Raw genomic sequence first — 14,223 nt, 5'->3', positions numbered from 1 at the left:
TTAAAAAATATAATATTCATTAAAGTAACATTGGAGATTCCATTGGCATTTGCACATGGAATTCTGAAATAGCATTGGCTAGTACACTTCCAAGAAGTCGGCACATAGCAACAAATCTATTTCTGCGAAGAAAAGATTATAACGTTAAGAAAATGTGAGGTGGAACGAAGCATCATAAGGAAAGTTAACCCAACTTATTGTTGATCTTCTTAGAACACGTTTGTGCATCGTTAGGATTTGTATGTTACACAATCCTGTTAGAGTACTTTCGAGTCGCATGTATCAAATACTACGTTTTCTTGTCGAGTTTAGTCTCGTTAGCCTTCGACCATATATTTTGAAGAAGTTATTTCTGCTTTGTAGAGTTGCCGACGTTGCTTGTGTTGATATTAGCCAAAACCAATAACTGATTTCACTTTGTGTTAGAGAAAATATTTAACACTGCCTTTCCTAGAAAGTTAACTGATTTTTATGATACATGGCATTCACATACTCTCGCTTCTTTAGTGCACCATGATTTTCACGCCAAGGTATTAGATTTTAATATAATGCAGTACTTATATATGTGCAGTACTTATATGTGTGTGTGTATGTGTGTGTGTGTGTGTTTCTTGAGTGTAGTTATATTAAACAAAAGCATCACAGATCATGCACATTATTTAGTATTAGAGAAAATTTACAACACTTACAGAAACTTAAGGTTAGCAACATACTTATAATTGTATGTTAGCAATAATTTACAGCTGAAACGTAGTTAATTTCATAAGAACAGTATGAGAAATTTTCCTGAATGTTAATAGATTTCATTGAGGGTATCATTTTGAGCTCGAAAAATAGTTTAAAGATAGGAACACACTAATTGTAAGTGCTTTAAATCCTTACAGAGAACAAATCCAGTGATATAGGATCCTGCAGACCCAAACACTCCATAGAAAAAGCGCAGAGTGAGGAATGAATAGTACTCTGTACAAAAAGCAACAGCGACTCCTAATATCAATTGCAAGATGGCAGAAATGTAGAAAATCTTTTTCCTCCCAAACCTGAAACAAAATATAGCTTTATTTAAGCATTTCATATTAGTCATGAGTTCACAATAAGTATATTAGAAGCTTAGCTTATAAAGCATTGTTAACAAAATATTAACTTGTGTTTACTAGTGAAAGCATAGTAAGGTTTATTGAAAGAAAATGCAAACATATATATCAAAGGTTACATTGATTTAATAATCGATTAGCGCAAACCAGATATTACTAGACTACTCTGGCTATAATCAAACTGCATTTATCAAGTTATAAAAGATAACATTTAAAATATACAATGGTAATTTCAAAATTGACATTATGCCAATAGAAAGCTTGTTGTTGCATAAGAACTGAATATTTCTGGATATGATTCAATAGTGGTTGTACAAACAAACAAACAAAAAAAAATATATCAAACAGACCCACTTAGCGATAAAATCAGTTAAGCAATCTCTTTATTTTATTATTTCTTTTAAAATCAAAATAAAATGTTATATTTAATATATATATATATATATATATATATATATATATATATATATATATATATATATATATATATATATATATATATATATATATATATATGTATATATGTATATATATGTATATATAACGTTATGATATCAACGTTTCTGTAAGTTTACAATTTCACAAAGTTCAAGGTTTCTAAGATTTTCATATATGTGTAGAGAGTGATAAAACCTTTTAGATGACTTTCCTCAAGGTTGAATGGTTAGCGCTTTCCTTTGATATGAGAGTTCATTCGATTAGAATTTTATGTTAAACTATAGGTCCACTCACACCTTACAAAGCATCGCTGCTGAAGAGAGATGATAACAGAGCCTCAGTCTACCTTTGTAGTTCCCATTTCTTTTATTACTTTAACCACAAATCATTTTCAAAAAAATCGTCGAAAAGAACTCACTTCCTCAGTAGGACATTTTTTCTAAAGTCTTCCAAGAAATACGGATATAACTATATTAAGAAATGTGAAAAGTTAATATAGCTTTTTTAAAAGAAAAAAATGCATCTTTTGGGAAACCACTCATGAAAGATATATGAGTGCAGGGAAAATGGGTGTGTAAGAGAAGTTTTAACTATTGAAATTGAAATAGCTGTCTGAAATTGTCAACACCAGGTTTTACTTCAACGCAAGACTGATGCACATTCTTCTTTCAGCCAGTTTATCACCTGGAACAGCGGTAGTGAAACGGAGGGGCAAAGAAAGAAAAGAAAAAGAATAAAAATTTAGGTGGACTAATGAAACTTATTAAAGACAACAATAGTACAAGTTGGAATAGTTGTCAGTGCTCCCTCCCCTAAAAAAGTTGACTTTTCACTTTAGCCGGGTAATTTTTAGGGCCCGAAAAAGAGGGTATTTATCTGGATTAAAAAGGACATCTATTAACACTATTCTTTATATTACTTGTCACGGTCAGTGGCTCAGTGGTAGAGCGTTCACGAGCTCGCACCAAGTGGGCTTTATGGCGAACAAACACCGTGTGCGTAGATTTTTTCGGGGTTCTCCCATTTCCTCCCACTTTCTTCATTCCGCTGTTTCATTAATTTTGCATCACCATTCCCTTTAGCCTACACAGCATAAGAGTGGGACGTAAAACTCTAAGATTTCATTTTCTTTACATTACTCAGATCAGAAATAATGTCGTGGGATAGAACGTTTCAGGAGGCCTCATCTAGCCCAAGGCCACTAGTTTGCCCATCACTGCCCTAGGAAAACCGAGGAAAACAAATCATGCTAAAAATACTGGGTTGTTAAGAGATAATATGAGGAAAACCATTAGAGCCGTTATTTATTTACCTTCCAGTTTTGAGTTTGAATTTTTGCTTTTCGTCCTTCAACATCGAGGTTATGGAGGACGAGACCTACTGTTAATGTAAGCTCCGAGTTATGATCACAGCTCGAATGCAGTGCGGTTGGCGCAAGATCAGTTAATTCACAGTATACGTATATAAGTCGTTACTAATCCCACTATTTTGCCTCCAAGAGGGCCGAATTACAGAGTCAGGCAAACGGCAGCGTATTACATTTACCAGCAAACTACTTTCATTTTCGTGTGTGGGGTGAAAATATGAAACCTTTCTGTGAGAAATTCCGTATAACCTTAAAGCTTAAGATCTGCTGCCTCTGCACTCATGCATATATGTGCTGACGGATGGAAAGATGGGCGGACGTCTAAAAAATACTTCATCGGTATGCATAGGTCATGAAACATACAATATCCACTCAAAATTTCGATTTGATTCCCGCAAATTTTTATGAGGGTTGATACGGAGTGAAGTTCCAGTACAACAGAATGTAACTTTTTTTTTTTTTTTTACGCAGATGTATTGTTTATTATACAGACATTCCACATGAAACAAGTCCCTATATCCTGCGTTCTAAATGTCATTTGTTTCAAGTAATATTAGAATTACTGCGACTATATACCTAAAATAACCCTCATACACTACCAGCGATTAGAGATACATGGGCTTTAAGCAAATCAAATTTTTTGAAAGTTTTTAACCACTGATTTCCAGCCTGGAAAATTTTGGTATTTTTTTAACATTTCGATTTTAATGAAGAAATAACAGTACGCTCTTGCTTTTTCTTTCCCAATTACAACAATAAAATAGACGTTTAATTATTGTATTCTGAAGATAAAAAATACGAAAAATTCATGAATGATAGAAAATCTGTCATTCGATAGAAAAGTGAAAATCATTGAACGTAATGTGTTTTCTAGTTCTAACGAATTGTTTACAGAGCTTTGAAGAGTAATATTCAACGACAAGTGCTTTAGTGAAACGTTTCATGATGTTAGCAGTAACTGTTCTGAAAATGTAGTAGAGTTGCCATATTTTAAAATTAGAAAAGCGGGGGATTCTAAACCGTAAGTACTGATATGAACATGTGTATTACAAATAAAAAGACCTACGATCCTTCGGATCATTTTCTTTAAAAAAAAAATGATTTCTTTGTTAAGTGACACTTCCAATATACTTTTCTAACGAAACTAAAGTAAAGCAAATTTAGTTTTTGCCTTTAATGCTTTATTAAGTTCAACAAGTGTGAGTCTTGAATTGTAAAGTAAGTATTACAGTAAGATATCTGTAAGGCAAGTTTTTTTTTTTAAGCGTTATATAGAAGATATTGTTCATACGGTTTCCTCTCTAAGAAACACAAAATAATTTCAAATTTGTATTATAAGAAAGGTAAAACATATTGAGTGGTCTTGGTCCATTTCATAAAATTTCTTCCAGCCTGTTGATAACTTTTGGCATCACTAAGTATTTATAATCATAAATCTAATAATGATTCATGCAGTTTCCCCATGTTATCATTACACTCTTCGATCGGGCCAATCTCATAAGTTGATACCTCTACTTACTCGCGGTGAAACTAAACAGAGGATCTAGGGCTCGGCATCATTGCAACAGAAATATATATATATATATATATATATATATATATATATATATATATATATATATATATATATATATATATATATATATATATATATATATATATTTCCATCACACACGAAACTTCGGGTTGGAGAGGGTTAAAAATTGCTACTTGAAATCGTACTAACCTTCAAAATTACCACTGTTTCACAATATATGCGATACAGCATAAACATTTTAAAAGTAAAAAAGTAATGCTAATGAATCTAATATAAACAAAATGCTAAGGAAATCGTAATTTAATTTGCAATGATATCTGAATATATAAAGACTAGATTAACACATGGACTAGGTAAAAACATGGACTTGTTCAGCTGAACTGGACAGAGTGGTCATTAAAGAAATACGCACCCATGAGATCATACATTATATCTAATATTCATGGGTTGAACCAAAATGTGTATGATTATGCCATTTTTTTTTTTTTTTACATTTTTCATTTCCTTTAACTTTCTTTAAAAAATCTCGATTGCATAAAATCTTATCATAAACTTCTACGCATGATACGTCTTTCATATTGTACAAAACCAGTAGTAATAATTTGACAGTTTCTACGTTCATCTTGTTTCTGTCATTTGTCCACTCGCACTTGAGATTGACAAAGAGATGTAGCGGTTTACGTTGAATATAACAACACTCTATCAACAAAGTCGTCTTAGAGATTTTTTCTCCAATCCAAAAAAGCGGATGTTTTTTCTTGATTAAGAAATGGTTAAGCGGGAGATGAATATAGGACCTGAAAATCGGGTAGCACCCGCTAAAATCGGGTAATATGGCAACCCCAAAATATAGGAGTTAGGTTTAGGTGAATCAGATTACTGTTTACAATTTATACATAAGCTAAAACTTCCACTTTGTGACGTTTGCGAAGCTAAATACATCTTTTATGTAGGAGATTGCGCGTATGGGGTCCTTAAAGCTCGAGGAAGAAACGGTTAAAAATACAATACCCAAGTTTTTTTTTTCTATTTCAGACCGAATTTACTCTTGCATGCTCATACCATATACCAGGAGCGGGAAAAATTATGTCAAAGGGAAGATTTCGATGAAAATATTTAAAATTCCTATGGAAGCTCAGGAGAATTTCATGGCAAATCAACAACTCGTTGCCAGTAAAGAAAGAAGTACTTTTGTGAGCAATTTAGTTTTACTACAGTTTAAATAACATCATATCCAAAACTTTTCTTAATTTTTTAATTGTGAAAAGTGAACTTAAATTATGTTCTATTAAAATATGAAACACGCAAAAGTGTTTTATTCAACGGAGAACGAAATGGAAGCTAAATTTCATACCAAGACAAAAATGGTTTTGATCTGTTTCTCACAAGGAAGGGACATGAACCTGTCATCCGAATATCTGAATCAAACCTAGTCCATTCCATAAACATAATAAAGATATGTCCATGCACAAATGTACATATGGACATTAGGTGCCATGGACAATGGAGTAAGTCCCTGGGGCCCATTAACCTGTTAGTATAAAGAAAATCGTAGACTCGCTATTGCATCAATAATATTCATTGGAAAGTCATGGTTTATAGTTCATTCTCTTTAGCATGAAACAAGCTTTCCAGAGGTGCTATGTGTTGGGATCCCAAACGTACTTGAACAGGAAAAACTGGAAGAATGTCGGGAATATTCCCTCCAGAAATCCCTGGAACCTTAACACATAGCACCTCTGGAAAGCTTGTTTCATGCTGAAGAGAATGAACAATAAACCATGACTTTCCAGTGAACAGTGTTGATGCAATAACTATTTCACTGCGTGTCTACGATTTTCTTTATATGTAGGCAACTCGTAAAACACATATGACAAGATATATAATTTCCAGGTAAGTTACTTGATAAATTTACACTATTGGTTTCCATAATCTACAGTTGCTGTCATCCAAAGAAATACAAGTTTATAAACCAACCAAAATATCCCCAGACTGAACTTCACAGACTTACATGTAATGAATGTTTTAAAGACACTTTCTTAATTGTACACTACAAGAAAACAAAGATAGTATTTGAATAAGTAAGTTACAAAAATCTAAAAGAAGCAGGAATTTCCAGTTATTTTGTTTTCAGAAAAGCAGGGTTTTTATGGGAAAGACCTTCATCCCAAAGAAGCCAGCTTTTTGACATTTCTACCAGTAATACATTCCCAAAAATCATCGATACAAGTTAGTGATTAATGGAAGAATATACTTTTCCTTCGGAGTATTCAGTACAGTATGCCAGAATGTCCTAAATACTCAATTATCAATTTTAGTCCTATTTTTGGGAATTATCCTGTTACTAGTTCCTGTGTAAAATACTTGATTTTGCTCGTGGTATTGATCCAACAAACGTTCTGCTAAGTATTTATTATTATTATTATTTGTTTTCTCTTGTGCTTACTCGTTTAGCTTCGTTTGTTCTTTTTAATGACGTTTGATTTTGTTTCGTTTGATCTTTTTCTTATGTAACTTCTCCTTTTATGTTCCTAATTTCGATTTCTTACTTAATTTACAATGTTCTAATGTACTGAGTAAACCCATACTGAGTTAAATTGATTGTTCGTCTCCTCTGATGTCCTCATTAATTCTCGCCAATCAATTAATTATGGTACATTGAAGTGAAAATAACAAATTTGACTGGCAATTCTAGAAAAAAATTCCGACTTTTTTTTTAGCTCTTAATCAATTGTATTTTTTTGTTGTGCCAAAAAAAAAACATGTTTTCCTAATTTTTTCATAGATTTTCATATAAGTTTTATTTTGTGCAGATAGTGACCCTGCTTAGCGTAATACTAACGCTCTCGCTTTTGGTTCGAGAGGTCTCGGGTTTGATTTTCCCTGGGTGAGATTTTCCCTGGGTTTCCTCATCACTCCAGATACATATTTAAGTGGTACATAATACAGATCTCAAGTCGCTTCTCTCTTTCCCATTTCTCTCTTCCTTCTCATTTCCCGGATAGCATGCTAACCGAGGGACGTCACCCCTCATGCCTGATGGATTTAAAGCAAGGGTGCCGATTTCTCTGTAACTTGGAGGGGGTGGCATTCAGATGTGTGTTTGGTTGCAGACAAGAAGCTAAGAAAGTATATATGGTGATTTTAAGACAAATTGAGTTCAAATTATGACAAATATTGCATATTCATTTTTAAAAAAATACAACCTACATATAAAATGCATATTCATAAAAATACATGGGGGAGCCGGGCCTCTCCGGCCCCTCAGGATCGGCACCCTTGGCTTAAGACCACAAACGCCTGTAAGGCCCAAAAATATGCATCAAGAATAATTTTTAGTGCAAATAAAAGTATCAGGTGATTATATATGTATTGATCTGCTCGTTACATCCTTATAGAAAGGGATTTTAGATTATTTCTGGTTTTATAAACAAATCTGTCTCTATGGACTGTGCGGATGGCTTCTGATAAGAAATACGTATGTGGAAAAGTTTCATTCCCTTTACAAACCAGCACATAACAATATTAATTAGAAGATTGTTGTTTTGGTTGTAAAATTGTAATCAAAGTAAATGTTGAGCAAATTCAGGTACATATTGTTTGCAGCATGTGCATGTGCAACCAACCCAAGCATTTGTATTAATGACAAAGGAAGGGCAATGGTATTTACAGTACCTGTGATTTGGAGGGAATCCGCAGACTCCATCCGAGAATAATATTTTTGTATAGTTTCTCTCATTCAACAAGAAATTTTGAAGGTATGACTTATCATAACAATCAGTGTTCCGGGGTCGCACACTTAGTATTCCGGGGGGTCACTGCTGGTACTATTCTATTTATAATATTTTGGTCTCCTCTGGAGGGGCACTCTCAGAGCTCCGGGGGGCAGTGCCCCCCCCCCAAATCATGTCTGGAAGAAACACTGATAACAATCCATTACCATACGTGCAGTTCCACACAGAAAACAGCCAATTGCTGAATCAATAAAAAAATCCCACTGATTATAATTTAGAGGAAGGAAGTTCAAGTGAATTGATCCTGCCTATTACTGTTCTATTAATAGGCATTCTCACAAGGAATCGACTTGAACATGATATCAGGACATCCGAATCAACCCTAGTCCATTCGATAAACATATCAAAGATATGTTCATACACAAAAAGTAGGTGTCATGGGCAACAGAGTAAGTCCCTGGGGCCCACTAATCATGTTAGTATAAAAAAAATCGTAGACTTGTAGAGCTATTGCATCAACACTCTTCATTGGAAAGTCATGGCTTATAGATCATTCTCTTCAACATGATCCAGAGGTGCTATGTACTGGGGCCCATAACGTATTTGAACAGGGAAAAGTGGGAGAATGTCGGAAAATTCCTTCCAAAAATCCCTCAAACTAACTTTGATCCTGAGTAAAAGCACACAATCCAAATGTATATCGAAACATAGAACAGAAGAACAACAGTGACTAATTTTCACCTGTAACCCATCATTACTGTAAACAATATAGTGACTAACTAACAAACCCGTTAATTATTGCAAAACAGTTTTTTTTTTCTGTTACCTCCGATAGATTTCAATTCGTATGTCAATATTCGTTGCTAATAATGTTGTACTTAACGCGTTTAAATGCGCATATACTCAATTTTTCATATAAACTTCCAAGTTGAATCTCTCAAACAGTTCTCAACCGTACAAGAATTTTATTAGCTAGTTGTAATCAGCATGAATTGGCCTTTCAAAAGACATACTTAATTTCCCTGCAGGCGAGTGCTTTCTCCCGAACTTCCCTTGCCAAGACCCGAAAACTATGGAGCCGACACTAATAGCGGCCGTTTTTGATTACTTTTACATCACCCCTTTCTCATCCTCATCATAGGAGTACCGGAGGGTGTCTTATCCTCACAATGTTATTTTCAGATTATACTGTATATATGTACCAAATTTGGTTGAAATTGCTTCAGGCGTTCCAGAGTTTGCTGAAACATTCATACATACATACATTTTTACATATACGATTACGGGTACAGTCGATATTGTCAGCTGAGATAGAATCAAAAGCTACTGAGAAATCAGTAGTTCGAAGAAATCCTTCAGAATGATAAGGTTGCATGGGTAAGAATTAAAAATACACTTTTCCTTTCTGCTTTACATTTTTAAAAAGAAACGAAGCAAATAATTACGGAGATCTTAATTTCTATCATGTACGTTTTAGCATACCACGAATTACTTCTGTGATTCGACTACCATACATAGTGAGTTCTAAAAGTAATTTGCAAAACTCTATCTTTAAAATACATTACCATAGAAATAATAATAATCAAGATATTAGTATTAATAACAATATAGCATTTTGCCCATGGACACGGATTAAAAGGAAAAAAGTTTGTTATCGGCGCAACCAGCACGGATATCTATCAGTCTGCTAGTCGTCAATTGAATATACTTTACACTTCGTGAAAATGGAGGAGGACCTCTGTTGTGTTCCACCTGCGGTAGAAGCAATATGTTTAACATGTTCATGTGCTAAATTCCAGTACTATTTTCTCATCGATTAATAAGAGACCGGAAACTTTGTGTTGTAGTGATAAATACGTTCACAATGATGGTGCTATCCATATACTCTTCTTAGCTATGTATGCTTTCCACCTTCCAGATTCTAACATTATGTTCCTTAACTTTACCAGGAAGGTTGAGGAGGGGCTTCATCACTAAATACTAATAACGAAATTAACGGTTCGTATTAGAGTTTGTATGCTCCAACAGAAAGAAAATAGCGTGTTTTGTCATCCGATTTCAAAGATACAACAATTATAATCAACAGGGATAAAATCACAAAAAAGTTTGCACAGAATCTTCGACACGGTTGGTTGCTGGATGTTCAATTCATTCCATTATAATTTACAATCTAATTTACATGAAGAAATTAAGTTCACTTACTTGTCTGCTAAACTACCAAGACTAACTGCACCGGCAAACACTCCAAACATGTACATTGCTTGAGCTACTGCTTTCATCCAACGTTGATCGCATACTAAGTCCCACTATAAAGAAATGAAAAAAAGGATTAATTATTATATATGTTTAAGGATAATCTCAAGCCAACACGGTGAATGTTAGCTATTATAAAAAATAATCTGGTCAATCCTTAGTATTTTAAAGATGAAACTGAGTTGTAATTCAACTCTCTTGCTGGTGAGAAAGTGTATGAGGAAGATTTTTATGCAAAAAGATTTAGTATGATGGATTGTTCATCCTAAAGTTTACAAGATTCAAGTTTCTCGTGATTTGGAATCGTCGTAAATAATACGTCACATCCCTCATAATTTCTGAAAAACATAAATAAAAATAAGTAAAAAAATAAGTAAATAAATAAAATTAGTTAAGTGAAGCAAAGAACTCTTAATTAATCTGTCATCATTGTTGGCAGAAGCAAAATGAAAAGTACATAACATAAATGTTGATTCTCGTACTTTTCTGGTCGTAATTTCAAAAATGTGTTTTGTAAGAATTTGTTATTTTAAATGTCAGGCAATTGTAGTGGTCATGTAATATTACTTTAAAGAGGTGTATGTGTTTAATCTTTCCTTGTATCTGTTTTATCTCCTCAATTCTCTATTACATGTAACAGCCACATCTACATATAACCTGGTATGATTCTGGATATCATTTCCTAATCATACCTTAGATATAAGGATGTTCAACCCATCAGGCAGTGTGGGTAACATTAGCAATCTCAATTACACTCGCGAACCACTAAGCTGTTCTGCGGTAGTTAGAATATTTTTTATCGAATTTTCATGTTGAGTACTTAACTTTTGAAAAAGGACGTTTGCGACGGCAAAGAGCATTACGGATCATGCGTTGAAAATCATTGCAGTCCTAGAAGACCCCTCTATTTATTTATATTCAGTGCTACAAAATGGTTTCCAACACTTCTTGTATGTTTAAACTTGTGATCATCTGACTATTGCACCACAGTAAGTTTGTCAATGTTAAACCTCATAATTAAGTTAGACCAGAAGTGTCAATAATCCGAAAATTAATTATTCCCTTTCAGTGAACTATAACTTTGCTTCGTAGACTAAATTTTATTCAATTTCGAAACTTTCTGCGATTTTTAAAAGCATCATTATGGTATAATTAAGAAAAGAAGAAAAGAGAATTATGGTGATTTTGGTTTTGTCGTACATTATCCTGAGCTTGCTTTTTTTAGCAGCAAGGATCAAATAAAAATTTGATTTTCTAAAATTTGTAATTGAATTTTCGCAAACATTCTCCCTTTTCTGATATTTTCAAAAAGAGAGGAATATAAAGTTTAATAATAATAATAATAATAATAATAATAATAATAATAATAATAATAATAATAATAATAATAATAATAATAATAATAATCATATGGTACACATGGTCCCGGATTCGATTCCAGATGGGAGAGCATAAAAATAATTTCACAATCAGTACTTTCATTAATCAACTGTCTCCTTTAGCCTAAAGGCCATAACTGTGGACACTTAAATTGAATCTAATAATAATAATAATAATAATAATAATAATAATAATAATAATAATAATAATAATAATAATAATAATAATAATAATAAGAAGAAGAAGAAGAAGAAGAAGAAGAAGACGCAAGTGAAGAAGGATAAAGATGAAATTGACTTTGCTGAAGTTAATTTGAAAACGCTTCAAAGCTTTTCATTTCACAAAAACTACTGAAGGCATATGCTTTAACACAATCCATGCCTTCATTCATAGCGTTTTCGATATCTCGGTACATATAGACTGTTCTATTAGCACTCTTTACAGTGCTTTATTTATATAATTCTTCCTGTTTTGAGCATAGCAAATATGCAGTATGACAACTTTAATATTAAAGTCTAAATCGTTGATAGTAATAGATTATCAGTGTTTCGTCATTTAATATTATTTCTTCTAGCAATATACTAAACATACTAAATATATTATATTGAGTTTTGGACATACTGTATATTAGTTATCGTTAGAAACTCATTAGTCTTTCTTCATCATTCTGTATAGATTATATTCTTTTCATTGTTTAGTCTATATTAATCACAGCATATCGTGACTTGGTAACTGTATTGAGCCAATAATCATTACATTTTCAGAATTGATTGCACAGGAAATATGTATGAGGCAGGTCTTTATGTCATACTTAAACTCATTGATACATTCACCACAAATCAATGATTTGCCTAAGGAAACCACTATTTATACAACAACCTACCTGCTACTTGATAGATACAGTTCGTCTTGCAATAAGTTCATGACATAATTACTTGTTACAATTCAACAAAAATACATTTTAAATAATATTTTGTGAAAAAACCAGGAATATTGTTACGGAGTTTGTAGTTCGGGATAAAACATTTTGAAAGAGTATCATGTCAGTATTAACACCAAAATTTAAAATCAATTGAAAATATAGACATAATTGACCGAATGTGAGTAATATTCACTCGTATCTCTGGTTTCAAAGTATATGAGTAACATCAAACAAAGTGAAAGATAGATGCAGATAGTTCTCCTTTTATACTCTCGGTAAGCGGTAGCCAAACTTTTTGATTCAGTGACCTACCTCAGACTAAGAAAATCTTCGGCGATCTATCAAGTTCTTTGGCGATCTGCCTATGTGAAATTGTCACTGGATTGTATTTTCACTTCCTTTAATTTACTTGTTGGAGGGACGGAGGTATGTTTCCCCTTTTAGGGAAGTAATTCCTTTCCAAAATGCTTTGTTTTATCAGAGCAACGTAAGCGTTACATAGCAAACACATTAATTTATCATTTGACATAACAAAGGAGATGTTCCCATTCTTTATGGATGGCGTGTTTTCATCCTTTTATTCGAAATCGTTTCACCTAAATTGATTTAAGAAAAAGAAGCGATTGGTGTGTAAAATGTCTTCTCAGGTAATATAACTTAATAGTTTCGCTATCTACCTGACACTCAGCGGCGATCGACTGTTGGGCCTGCTCTGCTCTACAGACTTACTACTTTTATACTAATTATATTAATTGGTAGAAGAAATTTATAAGTTCTGTTACTTACGAAGTGAAATAACAAGCAATCCCGATAATAGATGTAAACAAGATGCAAAATCTAAAATTGCTCAAGTGAAGAAGGCATTTGAAGAAAAACAAAATCTGCTGACCAAGAATATCGACATACGTGAAAAAAAGCTGATGAAAGCATTTCTATGATGTGTGGATGTAAGGCATGGACTAGGAAAAGATGAGAGGAAGATGAGAAAACTGAGAAGGGAAACGTTCAAAATGTGCTGTTACAGAAGAGTGTTAAAAATTAGATGAGTGGATAAAACAGCAAATGTGAGTCTTGTAAATGGTAGGAGAGAAAAAGAGTATACTATACTACTGAAGGGTATGTCGAAATGGAGGAATTATGCTATTGGCTATAGAGGAAATGACAGTTGAAAAGTTATCGAGAGAAAAAGAATGCGATTGAAATATACGGACCCGATAATGATACATATAGAAAAGCGACACTACAAGGAAATTAAATGTCTGGCTGAGGACAGGGAGTAGGGAAAGTAGCGTTAAATTAATCAAGAGATTGCTAATTCACGAAGAAAATCTAATGGTATCTAATGTCATTGTGGTAATAGTCCCTTTATATAATTTTCTTTAGTCCAGTACTAATTTTCTGAAGTCCTTAACTAGAGAAACACAATGATCTAAGGATATGCAAAATACAGCGGCGTGCCGTCAAGGGGACTAGGGGACTAGGCTAGTCCCCTGGAATTT

General features: G+C 33.2%; 1 protein-coding gene across 1 annotated transcript in view; it reads right to left on the bottom strand.

The window, feature by feature from the left end:
• The window catches only part of LOC145661488 (organic cation transporter protein), a 168,632-nt gene that overhangs the window by 53,823 nt on the left and 100,586 nt on the right, over positions 1–14,223 (bottom strand). Inside the window, exons 4-5 of the mRNA XM_081726807.1 lie at positions 10,372–10,475; positions 883–1,040 (exon numbers count right to left, since the gene is read on the bottom strand). Of these exons, the coding sequence (XP_081582933.1) occupies positions 883–1,040; positions 10,372–10,475 (262 nt within the window). The remainder of the gene's footprint in view (positions 1–882; positions 1,041–10,371; positions 10,476–14,223) is intronic.

Source organism: Thermobia domestica, chromosome 1 (genome assembly GCF_964235325.1).
Source record: "Thermobia domestica chromosome 1, izTheDome1.hap1.1, whole genome shotgun sequence".
In the NCBI taxonomy this organism is placed as follows: domain Eukaryota; kingdom Metazoa; phylum Arthropoda; class Insecta; order Zygentoma; family Lepismatidae; genus Thermobia; species Thermobia domestica.
This window is presented reverse-complemented; position numbering and strand designations above follow the sequence as displayed.